The sequence below is a fragment of the Chiloscyllium plagiosum genome, chromosome 19 (genome assembly GCF_004010195.1).
Source record: "Chiloscyllium plagiosum isolate BGI_BamShark_2017 chromosome 19, ASM401019v2, whole genome shotgun sequence".
NCBI classification, from domain to species: Eukaryota; Metazoa; Chordata; class Chondrichthyes; order Orectolobiformes; family Hemiscylliidae; genus Chiloscyllium; species Chiloscyllium plagiosum.
In genome coordinates, this window is record NC_057728.1 from 54,790,588 (window position 1) to 54,809,228 (window position 18,641).

General features: G+C 42.6%; 1 protein-coding gene across 1 annotated transcript in view; it reads left to right on the plus strand.

Annotated features, from left to right (window-relative positions):
* The window catches only part of stab2 (stabilin 2), a 181,790-nt gene extending 163,391 nt beyond the window's left edge, over positions 1–18,399 (plus strand). Inside the window, exons 61-68 of the mRNA XM_043709921.1 lie at positions 1,799–1,932; positions 4,258–4,423; positions 4,500–4,606; positions 5,765–5,884; positions 10,212–10,478; positions 13,965–14,102; positions 15,896–16,009; positions 17,948–18,399. Of these exons, the coding sequence (XP_043565856.1) occupies positions 1,799–1,932; positions 4,258–4,423; positions 4,500–4,606; positions 5,765–5,884; positions 10,212–10,478; positions 13,965–14,102; positions 15,896–16,009; positions 17,948–17,989 (1,088 nt within the window). The 3' untranslated portion in view covers positions 17,990–18,399. The remainder of the gene's footprint in view (positions 1–1,798; positions 1,933–4,257; positions 4,424–4,499; positions 4,607–5,764; positions 5,885–10,211; positions 10,479–13,964; positions 14,103–15,895; positions 16,010–17,947) is intronic.
* Positions 18,400–18,641: the final 242 nt, after the last annotated feature.

The following is an 18,641-nucleotide window of genomic DNA, read 5'->3' on the forward strand; positions in this document are numbered from 1 at the left end:
GCTCAGCACTGTCCCCATGACTTGTCCAGACTTGTCCTACCTGCCTATCTTCTTTTCCACCTATCCATGCCACCCTCCCCTCCTGACCTATCACCTTCATCCCCTCCCCCACTCACCTATTGTACTCTATGCTACTTTCTCCCTACCCCCACCCTCCTCTCATTTATCTCTCTACCCTTCAGGCTCTCTGCCTGTATTCCTGATGAAGGGCTTTTGCCCGAAACATCGGTTTTACTGCTCCTCGGATGCTGCCTGTACTGCTGTGCTCTTCCAGCACCACTAATCCAGGTAAAGACGGCAGACCTCCTTTCCTAAAGGACATCAGTGAACCAGATGGATTTATACAACAACGGTGACATGGTTGTCATTAGACATAGGAGCAGAATTAAGCCATTCAGCCCTTTGTGACTGTTTCACATTTGATCGTGGCTGATATGTTTCTTAACTCCATTTTCCTCCCTTCACCCCGTATGCCTTGATCCCCTTATTAATCAAGAAACTATCTACCTCTGTTAAAGACACTCAATGATGTGGCTTTCACAGCCTTCTGTGGTAATAAGTTCCACAGATTCACCTTCCTCTGGCCAAAGAAATTCCTTCTCATCTCAATTCTAAGGGGTTATCCCTTCACTCTGAGGCTGGATCCTTAGGTCCTAGCCTGTCTTACAAGTGGAAACATCTTCACCCCGTCCACTCTCAGTGTTCTGTAAATTTCAATGAGATTCCCCCCTCATCCTTCAAATTCCTTTGAGCAGAGACCCAAAGTCCTCAACTCCTCCTCATATGACATCCCCGGGATCATGAATGCCATCTCCACCTCCTCCAAGGCTAGCACATCATTCCTTCGAATCGGGGTCCAAAACTGCTCACATTATTCCAATTGCAGGCTAAGCAGAGCCTTATCACAGCCTCAACTGTACATCTCTGCTTTTGTATTCTAGCTCTCTTGAAATGGATGCTAACACTGCACTTGCCATTACTGTCATCCAGCCTTTAATTCCAGATTGTATTAAATTCAAATTTTGCCTTCAATCATGATGGGATCGACACCCATGACCCAAGGACATTAATCTAGTCTTCTGTATATTACCAGTTCACTGACACTGTCACCACGCCAATACCTTTCAAATGGGAATAGTGTTAGTTGTTTTGACCCAAGATCTCTGCCCCCATCTCAATTGGAGGTCCCATCTCATCAACTTAGCAAATGGAATATAATGCAGGAAAATGTGAGTTTATGTACTTTGGCAGAGAGAATAGACAGACTGCATATTATTTACAACAAAAACCCATTCTGAGGAAAGATCAATGGACCCAAAACATTAACTCTGCTTTCTCTCCACAGATCTGCTGAGATTTTCCAGCAACTTCTGTTTATATTTCAGATTCTCATTGGTACTTTTGTTTTTTTTTGTCTACTGAATATTATTTAAATGTTGAAAGACTGCAGAAAGCTAAGGAACAGAGAGATTTGGGAGTCTTCTGTCTATGAATCACAAAAAGCTAGCATCCAGGTTCAACACGTAATAGGGAAGGAAAATGGACTATTGGTCTTGATTTCATAAGGATTGCAGTATAAAAGTGGGAAGAGTTTGCTGAAATTGTGGTAGATACTTGTCAGACCACAACTGGAATAGTTAAACCATTTTAGGCCCTTTTTCTAAAGAAAGATATACTGTGTGTGTGTGCCATTGTGTTCAGTCAAGAGAAGGTTTACTCGACTGATACCAGGAATATCTTATGGGAAGAGATGTTAGGGTGTAAATGCATGCTGATAAAACTTTTCTTTTTCCTTCAGATAAAACAGTAGGAGTGTTCCATCTACGATCTAAGAAGGGACAATACAAACTGAACTATTTAGCAGCACAGAAACTGTGCAAAGCAGAGGAAGCTGTATTGGCCACCTATAATCAGCTTGCCTACGCTCAGCAGGTCTGTGTTTTTTAAAAATACTTTAATGAAAAAGTTTTCTTCACAAAATTAGAAAGTTACAAAAATATGAAAACATAGCATCATAACAACAATAAACATTAAGCCAACTACTATACCACTCTACAAAAGAAATCAAAACTACATTTATTACAAATCAGTAAATAAACAAGTAGCACCGCTCAGCGCAACAAGGCCATAGCTCTCAGCCTTCGAGAGCATCAATTATTGTCCGAAATTCTTCCTCTCATGGCATTAGGTTTATCAGACCAAACCATCATGGCTAGACAAAAGCCCGATTCAAAATGGCGAATGAATCTGCTTCCAAATAATTCAAAAAGGGTTGCCACGTCTTGTAAAGGCTCTCCTTTCTCTGGTGCACCATATTTGTAAGAAAGTCGAAAGAAATGTGTTCCATAATGAACTTAGGCCACCCCGACAAACCTGGGACACCCAGCACATCAGAATGTTCTACCCCGCACAAAAAGTGAGAATGTTAAAAACCTTTTTCCCCTGTACATCTAAGGGAGGTAAATCCAGGAGCAAAGAGACTGGGACCACTTTGACTCCAGTACCTGAGGCTCTCTCTATTACTCCTGCCACAGCACTCCAATACGCATGGAGCCTGTGGCAGAACCACAGAAAATGAGTGAGGGTACCGGTATCTATTTTACATTTGGGGCACATTGAAGATGCACCCTGCTTAAATTTTGCAAAATGATCTGGGGCCAGATGAGCCCTATGAAGAATCTTTAACTGTATAGCATGGGTCCTATTGTTGGTGTGTATTTTGTTCCACAAATCCAGACGACACGTTTCTGTACAATAGTAGATGCTTTATTATTAGACAGCCGGCAAGAGATTCAAAATGTCCCCAAAGTAGCCGTGTGTCTACTTGTGGTGACACTTCACTACGAATCTCTGCCCTACACACACAGACAGTATATTTTATAGGAATTAAATTATCGTCGTCACTTGGTTTAAAGTAGGTAATTATGAATTTACAAAGCCCGATGAATGTCGATGTCCTGTGATCACGTGTAAATGGATTACAAAAACTGATTATTGTATTCTTCATGATTATGTGGTGATGGGAAAAGATTAAGGCAGAAGGGTTTGCTTGCTGTAAATGGGGGATTCACATACCCATGCTAATATGGAGGGGAAGTAAGACAATGGGAGCAGGAGGCAGTTTAACAGGGTTGTGGCCAAGGCTATCAGTCTTGCCTGGAAAGGGCAAATACCTCTGTCTGGGGCTATTGGGGAATCAACATGTATGGCTCCACTCGACTCCTCTTCTGGGATACAGTTAGCCTCCCCCCTACTGAGATGTTCTGTCTGTATTGTAAGAGTACAGACTCTCTGTTGATATTGCGATAAGTCCTTTGGTAGTGAAATGTTTAACCCTTGAGTCCCCAATGTGTCCAGAAAACAGAAGCAAAGCATGGAACTGACCCCTCTGTGGCATTTTAAAAACCTCACTATTACATATTGAAATTCTTCTCACATTCTCACAAATGTCTTCCCATGTTTCTGAAGTGACCTCAACTCCTAACTCTCTCTCCCAGACCTCACATGGACACTCAATGTCACCCGAGGGATCACCTCGCGCCCTCCCCCGCGCCCTCCCCCCTCACCACCACCCACCACCACCAAGTGATACTCACTGAAAGAGTGCTTTTAGCCTGAAGCACCCTCTTTTCCATATCAGATCTTTAACACTCAGTCAAGAGCATGCTCTCTTTTCGGATAAAATCTTGAATCTGAAAGAAATGAAAGAGGCCCCCTACTCGACAACCCGTATTTCCAAGTTAAGCAGGACTGTTTAATCTTGGCACATGTTGTCAGATAGGTCATTCACCATTGCTCACAAAGAGCAGGGACAATTGGTTATGTGGTTTGAGGAACATCACTCTGCAGGGGACAGGGCTATCGTGAGCTACCACAGTGAGTACACAGATTGACCCCACAATGTTGGTGTGTCCCCACTAGAATAGCATCATTACATTGAATAGCTTATATTTACATAGATTACGTTCGATTTTTTGAACACAAACAGGCCATTTGGATAAGTTGTCTGTGCTTCACACAAGCCAATATCCACCCCTCTTTATCTAACGCTTATATATCCTTCTATTCCTTTCACATGTACTTATCTAGCATCTCCAGAAATTTATCAATGCTGTTTCTCTCATTCACTACTTCTGCTATTACTCATTACATATGTTTATTACAACAGTGATATTAATATAAAGTAACTTACCATTAAGAACACTTTGCATAAAACTGGACCTTTTGAGAAATTGTACCATTGATTTCTGGTTTTAGGCGGGTTACCATTTGTGTTCGGCTGGTTGGCTGGATGGCCAGAGAGTGTCCTATCCAACCAGTTTCTCCAATTCAAACTGTGGCTCTGGGCACGTGGGAATAGTGGACTATGGCCCCCGAGTCAATATTAGTGAAACATGGGATGCTTTCTGCTACCGAATGAAAGGTAACAAACACACTTGTTTTGCCACCATTGAAGTCTTTTGTTTCAATGATTAAAACTCCAATGTTTTTGCACACAGATGTACAGTGCACATGTAAGAAAGGTTATGTGGGCAATGGCTATTCATGCAATGGGAACCTGCTGCAAGTTCTGACCAGCATTGACAAGTTTTCTACTTTCCTTACAGTGAGTAGCTATGTTTTACCCTTTGAGGAGAATATACAGGTGTACAGCATAGAAACAAGTTAATTGGTCTAACTGGAACCATAGGCAGAATCCTCATACACTGTTTGTCAAAAGTCTTATAAAAAAAACACAGCTTATCTTTTTATACAAGTTTTCTCTGTGAAACACAGTGAAGCTCTCCCTGTCTATCATGTTCTCCCATCATTGCTTCACGTGAGCATCTTAATTCATTTAGCTCGATTAGTATATTCTCCTGTCAATTTTCCTGATGTACTTGTCTAGCGTCCCAACCCTGTTCAATCGAGCAGAACTCGAATATTACTGAAAATTCACAATTTGTTGAAACCTTTTCATCTTGTGATCATCAGAACAATTCACACGAACACCAATATTTTTATTGAAGGAGCTGTCCCACTTTAAATTGGTATTCTTGCAAATTGGCCTAATGTTTTTAATGTTTCTATCAAATTGTCCTGATGAGCCAATGATTGATATCTCCGTAGGTCATAACCTGAACAAACTTTTCCAAAACACTTCATTCAATCACTTTGGGATGACCTGCGGTTGTGAAAGACACCATGTAATTGGAAGCTCGTTCTTTCTTTTATTTGAAGCAAAGCACTATTGTTACATTGTCAATGGCTAACACAATAATCCTTCAAAAGGGAATCAGATATGTACTCTCAAAGAAAACATCCTGACTATGGGACAAGAGCAGGGAAGTAGGAATAATTGGATAACTCTTTAAAAGGGCCAGCACAGATGAGATGGAGTGATTAACCTCATTCTATTATTCTTGATGCTATGATGTAAGAGATCTAACCAGAATAGGATGAAAATGTATCAGTATTAAATATACAAATGTAGAATCCCTTCCTTTAATTAATGTGCTTTAAATTTCTGTTCCTTCATTAAAGAGCAAATTATATACCAGCAATGCAGCGTATCCAAGCTTATAATTAATGTTATATACTTTTCACTTTCTTGACAAATATAGTTGAAGGATTTGAGGCAATTGCACTGTTAGATAATCATCAGTAACCAATTAAAGGTAATTATCGGACACAAGCTTTAGTTGTACTTTAGATTTGAAATGGTCTAAAGCTGACAAGGTGAAGACTGGAGATTGAGGCTTAAGTGTCATTTTTCTATTTCCAGAAACTTCTCAATTATTCAAACACCACAGAGAATGGCAGAAGGTTTGTGGAAGTCCTCACAGATCTGTCAGTCAAAGGCACGCTATTCGTCCCGGTGAACTCTGGATTCCATGAAAATGTGGTAAATGTCAGACATGTTTTCATATCCAGCCACAATGAATTGATTTCTCTTGAGAATCGAGCAGAATCTACACTCTTTTAACCATTCAAGTTTTGATTTGATTCGGATTGCAACAGACTTGATTTGAAAACTAAGGTTACAGTCCCAACCAATTAAAACATCCACACTTAACACTGCTGGCCTTATACACTGACCAAGAACAAAATCAATAATCCACATAATCAATAATCAGCGTTGATGCTGATTTTTTGAATGCTGCCAGTAATGACATTCCAGAAGTGCTACATTTAGTTTGGGCTGAAGAAGGTTGTCATATTCCCTTGTTGGTTAAGGCATCCTAGGTAAAAACAATGACTGCAGATGCTGGTTAAGGCATCCTGTATACTCAACGAATGAGAATGTTCAATATGCCTTGAGACACTTGGGAATTGCAAATGGGATAGAATTCCCTCAGGAACTACATGCAAACAGCCATTTACATGACTTTTCTAAGTATTCCAGCAGATGCTGGAGATTAGAGTCCAGAGTGTGATGCTGGAAAAGCGCAGCAGGTCAGGCAGCATCAGAGGAGCAGGAGAATCGGCGTTTCGGACAAAAGCCCTTCATCAAGTCTGACCTACTGTTCTTTTCCAGCACCACACTCTGAACTCTCCACTATCTCCCAAGGAAGAAAGAAAAAGCATCAAAAATTCCAGTTGACTATATATATGTCACACTCCACCTGTTGTATAAGGTAATGGACATTAAAGAGTCCATCTGAAACATTGCCCATTCTGAGAGATTACACAGCTACTGCATGGAGTATTGTAGAGTTAGAGACCGTTCAGGCAGTTATCAGACTGACTAGGTCTATATGTTCTACCTATCATTTGTTCGTGATAGTCAATATGCTTAAGAGTTCATGTAACCCATGTACACAGTTGCTCAGATGTAATAAACAATATTCTATTATCAAAAATAAGAGCATCATCTGCTAACTCTGATTCATGGTCTGTCACCCAACACCGAATACATTATCTTTGGGCTGGGGACTGGGGGAGTTGATAGCGAATCTATCCAGGCTTCACTTCGTATTACATCACGACAGGCTTTCACATTACTGTAATAAAACCAACCTGAGGTCAAATCCAGATAGGATCAAAGATACGCTTCCACTGACTGAAAAGTAGATTTTTTTTTCCCTAGTGAATCACAGCAGATGGATGACTGCAACTCCAAACTGGCTAATACATGGCAGTAATTGCTCAAAGAATGGTTTGTTTCCACAGTACCTCAATGCCATCAGTGTCTGTTCAGGAACTCATTTACCAGTAATTATCAGGTCTTTGGATTTTCACATGGAACATGTATGTTGCTGCCTAAACCAGCATAGGTCAGCCCATCTGCTGTTACCCAGACACAGTTACAAGTCAGCCACATTGCAGGTAGGTCTGGAGTGTCAAGTAGGCCAGATCAGGCAAGATTTCCTTCCCGAAAGAGCAGTGGTGAACCCAGATGGGCTTTTTAACCAACAGTGGGAACATGGTCATCATTGGAGGGACTGAGAGATTGTCTATATGATATCCCCAGAAAACGAGAGATTTATGATAGCTGATTAAGCTTTACTAGCCAATTGCAGAAGTAGCCTATATAATAATAATTTTATTCTGTCTCACTTGCACTCTATTATGGCTTTTACAGTGTTCAATGGGAGTGTTGTCTAGTTAGTGAAAAGAGAATTTTAATCCAAGCTATTAACATTGTGACTCAAATGAACAAATCAGTATGTCAGGAGAAGGAATTCTTTGTTCAGCCATTGATCTTGCCTGACAATTGGATCAATCTTAGTTTGAATTTAAAAATGGAAAATCTCAATTCTCTTTTCAAGAACATTTTTTCAAGATGTTTTAGAGTCCATCCTGTCACTTTCCAAATAATCTCCTTCCTCTTCCTGACTTCTTCCTGGGGAGAATATAAATGAAGTTCTCATGGTACCAATGTCTGCCTTGGCTTTTCGGGTCACTCCCTGGTACAACAGCCAATCCAGTCACATTAGCAACATGTCCCCTGTGGCGACTGGTCCTGACCTTGCCCTGCAGGGGGCAGTGTGTAGGGGCAGTGCACCTCTGTAGCTGCCCCTCTATTTTCACTTGCCTCTTCATTGGGATTTACCCTGATTAGTTCCATCTTTCCAGCCTTCCTGGACTTGGCTGTTTCTGAGTACTGGTCATCCTTTTCCTACGCATGGGCTTTTCTCTGGAGTACCCATGATTCCATGTGTGTATCGTTGGCGAGGTCAAAATTATCACAATACTTACCATTCTGGTCATGTGTAAACCTATGGTCCTAGTGCAATTGGCCTTATTCTGTACCGTAAGCTGGTATCTATCCAGCTGCCTGAACACAGCAGTGAAGAGCTTCTAGATATAAGTGCCTGGTAAATGTGGTTAAGTATTCCATTTTCTTTTGTCAGCAGTTAATTAGCCCGTCCATAGGGTCCTCTCTCGTGTAACCAACCACAGTTTTCATGTCCTCGGGTTCCCCTCTGCCCACATTTTATTGATGGGGCAAAGCGATGAAGACTGCGTGAAGCACATTAATATCAGCTTGATTTTCTTGGGGTTGCTCAATGCGTGCAAAGTTCTGTGTTGGTGGGAGTTGTGGTAGAATTCACAGGGGTCAGTGGTGGGTTGGCAGACAAGGAATTTTTTGGCTATCTCTGCTAGTGAATGGGATGGCATGGATGACATTGGCAGCCCCTTGCCTATCTTGGTGACTGGTGGGTTCATCAGCACCAGAAGGTGAAGTGGGGCTGGGGGAGCTGATGGTGTGGGGGTGAGGGAGCGTGCTACCAGGGATAGAGGCTCCTCCAGGAAGGGAGGTGGGCTCCGGATCCCTCATGGTTCACAGCATACCACTGTGTTTCCTCCTCTATGCTCCCCCCACCACCATGGCTCTTCTCATCTTGTGCCCCTCAGCCCTAAAGCTGCATTTTATCCCTTTCTGGACCACAAGGTGGCACTTTGATCTAGCAATCTTGTGCTGGCCCTTTGATCTGTAGCGCTGGCCTGCGCTCTCTGTTTAACTTCATAGAGAGCCATGACCACTGTCTGCAATTGTCCCCATTTCTCAGCTAGCTTGGTCACAGCTTTCCCAGCCAAGACATGATCCAGGATCACACGTTGTTCCCCTTCATGGGCTTCTCTCTCTGAAACTGCCCCTTGTGCAGTAAATTCTCCTGCTTCCTCTGTTAGTCTTCTTGAATTTTGACCTGGATTCACTTGATTCTGTCCTTTTTATTAACTTTTCTTTGCATTTAAGCTTTTTCAACTTCTCTCCTTTTTGGCTTGTGCCATGTATTACTGTACCCTTACTTTATTTTGGGGCTTACCTATCTCTTTATGGCCCCCTCCCAACTATTTTGCCCTTCAGATCCCAGACCTGAAACTAATGTAGTGCAGTATTTAGGCCACTTCTTATTCAGGTATTTCCTCAGAGCTTACACTCACTCTGAGCAGTCTCCCATTGCTTTCATCTCTCGTTCCTCTCAAGTTTGTCCGAGCAGCTGAGAAGTGACGGGGTATAACGCTAAATTCCCTGTGAGTGCCACTTACAAGAGGCGAGACATACCATATCCCCGCAGCAGCAACCTCCCCCCACTCAAAGCTGACATGCAGACTGTACCATTCCTCCTTGACTAACCTAGCTTTGAAACCATGCTGTCATCTCACTGCACAGACCCTGTGCTGTCAAGTGGGGCAGCTGCCTCTTAAATCAGGCTCAGGCTGGATGTTCAGATTTTCCATTCATTGTCTGTGACACCAGCTGTTCAGCTCTCCAGGCAACTGAATTAGAATTCCTCACAAATAGTTCGCTGCGTATGTACTGCTCACCGGAAACCTCCACCGTTCAAATCTTCAGTACAAGTTGCTATGTTTCCACTATTTAGTTTTTTGGACATGGGCATTGCTGGCAAGACCTGCATTTATTACCCGTTCCAGTGTATCCAGTGTGCGTTTTGATCCAACCGGTTGGCTTGCTAACATCGGTCAGCCATGTTAGTTTGGGGGACTGGAGTCACATAAGCGAGACCATGAAGGGTTTCCCTTCCTCAAGGGTCATGTGAAGTAGTGGCATTTTTTTTTAGAAGTTTGCCGTCACTTTTTACTGAGAACAGTGTTTCATAAATAGAATTTATTCCAAACCGATTGTAAATTCTCAAACTGCTGTTGGTTGGAATTTTAACTCTCCAATAATTAATTCAGATTATCAGCAACAAAGCACTTACTAAACTCTCCGATGTAATATAAAAAAGTTGATTAAACACTAGTATTGTTTTTATTCGCAGACGCTATCTGGACGGGACATTGAATACCACTTTTCTAATCTCAGTACCTACATCTACCACAAAATGGAGAATGGAACCCTCATCCGGAGTACAATTGGTCACACACTGCTCATCACGATGGCGAAAAATACCCACCCTCCAAGCCCTGAGTTCAATCAGCAGGTTGGAAAGTTGGTGAATGACCGGCCAATTGTGGCGTGGGACATTGTTGCATCAAACGGGATAATTCATGCCATTGATAAGCCTTTACAGGCACCCCTTGAACCAGTAAGTGAATGCACAATGTAGTAATATTACAATGAAGGATCTCATTTACAATTAGAATGCGGTTTTTTTTTTATTCATTCATGTGTTGCAGGCAAGGCTGGTGTTTTATTGCCTATCCCATTTTCCTTGAGAAAACAGCAGTAAGGTCCTTCCTTGAATGACTGCTGTCTGTGTGGTGTTGGTGCACCCCAGGTGATGTTTGATTTGGAGTTCTAGGGGATTGGCCCAGCTACTGGAAAGAAACAGCAACACAGATCCACGCCACTCAGAGGGGTGCCTGGAGTTGGTGGTCTTCCCTTGTCCTTCCAGGAAGTGCTGATTGCTGGTTTGGAAAGGGATACCAAAGATGCACCAGCAACTCACTGTATTTATACACACACCATGCTAAAATTGCGCTATTTATCACTCAAGGCTGTCAAAACCGCAGCTAGCAGTCACTTATGCACAGTGAGCCCCAACAATCCAGCTCACGAACCTCAGACCCAGCTGCAGGAATATTTTTTATGCGTTATCTAATAACACCGCAGGTCCCAGCCAAAACCGATGGTTATCCCTGTCTGGGATCAGCAGAAAGGATTCATTGGGGTGGGGGGGGGGGGGGGTCCCATTAGGTTATCTTGCTCAGGCCTTAGTTTGGACATGGGCATTACTGACAAGGCCTGTATTTGTTACCCATCCCAGTGTATCCAGTGCGCATTTTGATCCAACTGGGTGGCTTGCTTTACTACTTGAGTGCAGCTTAGGGAAGGGTGGGTGATCTGGAGCTTCTCTATTACTTGGCTTTTTTTCCAAATTATCCCATCCTATAGTTTGCACCTGCAAGTCCTCCGCTCCCCATCTGCCCCTCAAATCACAATGCAAACTACCCTCAGCCACACTTCCCCGGGATTTCCCTCCCCTTCAGGACATCAGACACTAGATTGCCAGTCTCCAGGGCCTCCAGCACTTTCACTCTGGGAACTGCTTGCAGTCCCAGCAGTCACCACCACTCCCACTGGCGCTAGCTTCCTAAGGCAGAACTTCTGACTAATTGATGCCTATGGGGGTATTACTGACCAGCAGGAGGTGCAGTCCCCATCTATTTCACTGACAGAGGAGTGGAGAAGTAACTGGCACAGAAGGAGACCATTCAGCCTATCTAGTCCATGTTGGTAATCTGTAGAGCAATCCAGCATGTCCTATTCTCCTGGCACCCTGCAAGATCATCTCCATTTCCCCCACTGTACTACACAACAAAGTTTGAGGTCATTATCATTCATTGCAAGAACAGGCTGTCTTCTCAATCCCCCAATGCATCTCTTGCCCAGAACTTCAATTCTGTTTTCTTTGTGGTTTGTACCATCAATTTATAGAAACAGATTTGTTTCGCTACTTGGCATCATCTTGTACCCCATCATCAAATCTCTGTTTAACCTCTTCTGCTCCAAAGACAGCTTTTTCAGCCTAACCACATATCTATAATCCCTCATACTTGGAACTATTCTGCTGCGTCTCCTCTGCACCTTCTTGAGAACCCTTACATCCTTCCTAATATGTGGTGACCAGAATGGTCACTAAGACACAATGCCCTAGTTGTGGTCTAACCAGAACTTTCAGTATACATCCCCCTTCCTTTTATACTCAGGACCTCTCTTTACAAAGGAGAAAGTGAGGACTGCAGATGTTGGAGACCAGAGGCGAGAGTGTGGTGCTGGAAAAGCAAAACAGGCTAGGTAGCATCTGAGGAGCAGGAGAATCGATGTTTCTTGTAGCAATGATAACCTCTGGTGAGCTTTCATATCATTAGCTGATCAGCTTTGATGAGAAACATGTAAAAATACATCTTTACAAGAACCTGTTTGAACAACCTGGGTTTGATGATAAGGGCAGTTCTGGTCTCTGGTTGCTAAGTTCTGAATTGGAGTGCCATGGTAATAGCTGCACATAAACACGAAGATGGGTTTAAACTTTACATCTGCAGTCCCATGATTCAAACCTGGCAGGCCAATGAAGGCAAGAACTTCAAAACTGAGTTATGTTTGAGTATACGGAGGAAAAGTCAAATTTTGTCAAAAACTTTTCATCTTGCTCTCATCAGGACATTTTGAAAGGATACAAACTTGTGGGGAAAGCCAACATTTAAACAGCATGGGTTCCAACCAATCAGCACTCTCATCTCACGTCGTATATATGTTAGGTTTCTCCTTGAATTTGCACTCTTGTGAAATATCCTGATGAGTGGGAGACAAAAAGCTTCAATCATGTGTCCTTTTTCAGCAATGAACTCAATTTATTACTAGATCGATCGATTGATTTGATTTGATCATTGTTACATTCTGCTCCTTCCTTATTAACTTATGAACATGTAAACTGGGGGACCTTGTGGTGGCTCAGGGGTTAGCACTGCTGCCTCACAGCACCAGGGACCCAGGCTCAATTCCACCCTCGGGTGACTGTCTGTGTGAAGTTTGCGTATTGTCCCCATGTCTACATGGGTTTCCTCAGAGTGCTCTGACTTCCTCCCACAATCCAAAGACGTGCAGATTAGGTGGATTGCCTGTGCTAAATTGCCCATTGTGTTCAGGGATGTGTGGGCTAGGTGGATTAGCCATGGGAAAAACAGGGATGGGATGGGGGGGTTAGGTCTGGATGGGATGATCTTCAGAGGGTCAGTGTGGAATTGATGGGCCAAATAGCCCTGTTTCCTCACTATAGGGATTCTATTACTGAGATAGAGTGAAAAATGTTGTTTTGTGTGCTATACCGGAAGATTGTACCATACAAAGTGCATTAGGGCAGCAGAACAGAGTGTAGAATACAGTGTTACAGCTGCAGAGAAGGTGCAGAGAGAGAGATAGAGAGAGAGAGATCAGGTTAACACTTGAGAGATCCATTCAAAAGTCTGATAACAGCAGGGAAGATGCAGTTCTTGAATCTATTTATGTAACTGAATTATATCATTGAATGCTCATTTCTTTTATGCTGCAGTTGGACAGGCAGTTATAGTCTTCTCATCTCTCTCTCAAGATCATGACTGATCTCTGGTTCAGGAAAGAAAATGATAAGAGAACCACAAAAAGTCTATATTTTTCTCATCTGCAGCCACACTCTAGCTGTCACTGCTCTCTCCTTTAAAAGTCTCCATAGTCGGTCAGTACTGGGACTCACACTAGGTTGAGCCTTAGAGTCGCACACAGAATGCACACCAACTTTCATTGTGCCACTAATGGGATAACCTATTATCATGCTCAACTTCCTTCAGTCTAGAGTGTGAAATTCCATCTCTCAACTTCTCTTACCTCCTGTGAGTGACTCCTCCTTACAAACCCACCTTCCTGATCAATGTTTGGGTGATCCAATCAAATATTTCCTTTCGTGGCTAACCTAATCTGATGACACATCCGAGGACATAGTTTTATTATGATTAAGACTACGGTATAAATCCAAGTTGATGTCACTGTTCACTCGATGTGGAAATCTAACTTTTTCTTGTCCATTATCTATTAGGTTAAACCACATGCTGTTCACACAGGAGCAGGAGTGGGAATTTTCTTTGCCTGCGCCCTGGTAATAGCTGCTTTGGCCGTGGCTATGTATTTTTACCACAAGCATCGAAGGGGACCCTTCAGCTTCCAGTATTTCAAGGTAACAATCTACTGTCTGAAGACATTTGAAAATGATGCTTTTCTCATCTTGTTTTTATAGTCTGCATCTATCATATTATCAACTGCTACAGTCTAATTTTTAAAACTCTTTATCAACTGTGACTCGTTTTCACTGGGTGAGTTGCACCCTCACTCCTGAACGTTAACTGATATGAAAGCAAGGGGCATGAACAAGCCATTCAGTCTTTCAAGCCTGCTGGGCCATTGAATGAAATTGTGACTGATCTGATTGTAACCACAAATGCACATTCCTGCCCACCCCTGCTATCTACCTACTCACCTCTGCCTTAAAAATATTCAGAGACTCTATTTCCACCACCTTTTTAGGAAGAGAGTTCCAAGGGCACTCAACACTTTGAGAGGGAAGAAATGCCTAATTTTGTTAAAAATGATGATTCCTTATTAGATTAGATTACCTACAGTGTGGAAACAGACCCTTCGGCCCAACAAGTCCACACTGACACTCCGAAGAGTAACGTACCCAGACCCATTCCCCTACCCTATATTTACTCGACTAATGTACCTAATACTATGGGCAATTTAGCATGGCCAATTCACCTGGCCAGCGCATCTGGAAGCCAGAGCACCTAGAGGAAACCCATGCAGACACTGGGAGAACAAGCAAACTCCACACAGACAGTCGCCCAAGGCTGGAATCAAACTCTAGTCCCTGGCACTGTGAGGCAGCAGTGCTAACCACTGAGCCACAGTGTCACCCCTAGATCACATTTTGCAATCAAGTGACCACTTACTCTTCTGAACTCCAGTGGATACAGACATTGCCTCTCCAACTCTTCCTCATTAGACAACCCTGTCATTCTGGTGAACATCTGAATATGTCCGAAGCATCCCTGTCCTTCCATAAATAAAGTCACCAATACTTTACACAGTACTCCAGATTTGGCTTCACAAATTCCCTGTATTAGAAGCATAAGCTCACTACATGTGTATTCAATTCCCTTCAATAAATTATAACATTCCATTAGCTTTCCTAATTACTTGTTATAGCTGTTGAGTAGTATTTTGCAATTCATGCATTAGGATCCCAGTCCCCTATGCATCTCATTGCTGTGTAATATCGCACCTTTTAGAAAATATGCTTTTTTAAAATTCTTCCTGCCAAAATGAGGCAGGAAGACACCTTTGTGATGACACCCATTTGAGCAAAGTACAATCTGATCTCTCAGCTGGAAATTTTCACCAGAGAGCAAACAAGGCTTGGAGAATTGCAACTATAATGTTCTTGCTATTTTATTCGACCTGTTCAGGAGACCCTCTGGGGCAAGTGGAATCTGAACCTGGACTTTCTGGCTCAGCGATAGGGATACCACCACTACACCACAGACCCTGACTACATTTTTATATCACCATCTTCATCCATGGTTGCAGCAAGTGGCAGAACAACCCCTTTCGATGAAAAAATAAAAATGGTAACGCACCAAACTCAAATATCATTCTGCTGGGAGTTACTGGACAGCAATACTGTGATCCATCTTGTTCATCCTCTGCCAGCCTGGACACTATAATGAAGGGGTTACTGACTGTTCACAGCAATTAATCCTCATCAATTAGCCGACAGGGAAATGATACAATACTCCCATCCTTCTAAACAGCAAAGTTTTTGAAAATACTTTCTCGTTGGATTTGCAAGTTGTGGTTGGGCCCTGCATTGCTTGTCTATTCTTAATAATCCTTAGGTACTGCAGAGTCAAAGGTAACTCCTGACAACTTTGAATCAGGATATTTGACATGTTTTCCTGTTTATATTTACAGTCTGAAGAAGGAGAAGGTGTGTCCTCATTTGACGACTCCATACCCAACAGGTTCAGTAACCCCATGTACAACAAGTTCACAAATTCCACAGACAGTGACAAAGATCCTTTCTGTGTAAGTTTTCTTCTCACTAACTGTGTGTGTGTGTGTGTGTGGGGTATACCCCATTATCTTTAGTTACCATCTAAATGAAGTTAAAGAAAGCATAAACATTTCCAAAAAAGAAAGCAATTGCATTTTACCACTGGGGAAGTGATGGCCTAGTGGTATTATTGCTGAACTGTTAATCCAGAGACCCAGATAATGTTCCGGGGACCTGGGTTCAAATCCTGCCTCAGTAGGTGGTGAAATTCAAATTCAATAAAAGGAAAAAATCTGGAATTAAGAGTCTAACAATGACCAGGAATCTATTGTTGATGGTCAGAATAATCCATCTGGTTCAATAAAGTCCTTTAGGGAAGGATACTGCCATCCTTACCTGGTCTGAGACCAAACATCTGCAGATGCTGAAATTGAAAGTAGACAGGCAGGAAGTGGTGAAGTCGGCGTTTCAGGTGTAACCCTTCTTCCTGGTTTGGCCTGCATGTGACTCAAGACCCACAGCAATGTTGCTGATGCTTAACTGCCCTTTGGGCAATTAGGGATGGGCAATAAATGCTGCCTAGCCAACGACACCTTCATCCCGTAAATGAAGAAAGAAAAAATCTCGAGCACTTCACAACCAGTGAGTTACTTTCAAAATGCAGTCGCTGCTGGAATGCAGAAAATGTGGCTGTCACTTTATACACTGCGTTACTGTATTTTAGCTTTGTTTGTTGAGAGGCAAATATTTGCCAGGGCGAGGAATAACCTGGCATTCAATGTAGTAATGCCCTGAGGGGGCAAGTGGAGCCCTGAGAACAAAAAGAAAGGAGCACCCTGATGAAATTTGCCTCCCACTGGCACATTGCTTCTATCCTTGATTTTGAGTCAGTGCATTTTAGTGAATAGATTGTTTGAGACTTCGTCAATGTTGTATGTGTCATACACTGCCTGTCCCTAGGGATCTCAAAGTCCTTGGGTCTTTCCAACCTATCCCAACTCTTCCAGCCTCTGGTAAGTGAGGTCTGTCCAAATGTCTATCCCACCGCCCTGTGGCCAAACACTTCTACTCACCCTCCCAATCTGCCGTGGACATGCAAGTTCTGGGCCTCCTCCACTGCCAAATTCTAGCCACCCATCACCTGCAGGAAGAACACCTCATCTTCCACCTTGGGACCCTCCAACCACATGGGATCAATGTCGACTTCACCAGTTTCCTGATCTCCCCTCCTCCCACCTTATTCCAGATCCAACCCTCCAACTCAGCACTGCTCTCTTGAACTGTCCTACCTGTCCATCTTCCGTCCCACCTATCTGCTCCTCCCTCCACTCTGGCCTATCACCTTCAACCCCACTTTCATCTACATATTGCATTCCCAGCTATTTTCCCTTCAGCACACACATCCCCCTCAGCCTACAAGCCTCATTCCTGATGAGGGGCTTATGCTCGATACATCAACTCTCCAGCTCCTCGGATGCTGCCTGACTGGCTGTTCTTTTCCAGTGCCACACTTTTTGACCATGGTGATTTAATCTTATGTTATTGGAGCCAAGAGAAGCGTTGTTGCATCTGGTAAAGCAGCCTCTTGGATGCAAAAATCAATCTCCTCCTCAGTGAATATGATTGAGAATTTTGCAGCTTGTGTAGATTGGACAATTACTTTGGCCTTTTTAACGGGAACTTTCCAACCAATCCGATGGGGTCATTAAACTCTGCCTTTCAGACAGAGACCAATGTCTTATCTGAGGGAGATTACATTACTGCTGCCTAGACTATAAGCTCCAGTCTCTAGAGTCAAAAATCAAACCTAAATTGTCTGTCTAACTCAAAATGTGAGAGTGCTTTACCCACTGTGCCATTCCTGACACCTATTACAGCACAGGTATGATCAAAAACTAAAGACCATAAGTGGAACTAGAACTCTAAGTTGATAAGGCACTTCCAGTAATTACCTGTTTAATTTTCCACAGGATGAATATCACCTAGGAACAAATAATGGTGACCAACAATAGCACGACTGTCAACATTCTGTGTGTACACCATTACCAAAGAAATGTTAAACATTAAACATTTGGTGGTCACTGCAAGTTCTCTTAACTGCAGCATTCCAATCTCTTAACCACAAACGGTGAAACCCACAGAGTCAGGTGGCATCTTTGATTGACCATGAGGAAGGACGAATGAAAATTAAAACCATATTGTATATGCATTATAGCCTTCTTTGGAAAAAAAATTAACTGGAATAGAGACTTTAAGACTGTAATATTTAGCTATTTTAACCTAATGAAGTTGAGACGTCCAAACAAGTGTCTTAAAAAACTGATGCGGGTAAAGAAACCTTTGGGAAATATTGTCTAAAAATAGACTTGGCCAATTATTTTGATCTTGAATTAAAAGTCTAAGATGCACCTTTAAATACAAACATATATTTTTCCTCTGTTTAGAAAATGTAAGATTTTGGAGAGTTATGAAAGACATCAAGTGTTCCCAGCCCTCCAGAAATTCTAAATTGTTCTCCCAACACTGACATTGAGCAACACTTCAGAAAAATCACAGGAGTAGTAAAAAACAATGTTTTGCTCTTCATTTTCTTGGAGGCTTGTTTATTGAAGTGATTAAACAATTACAGGCAGCACATGAACAGCCAAATCAAGAACAGGGCAA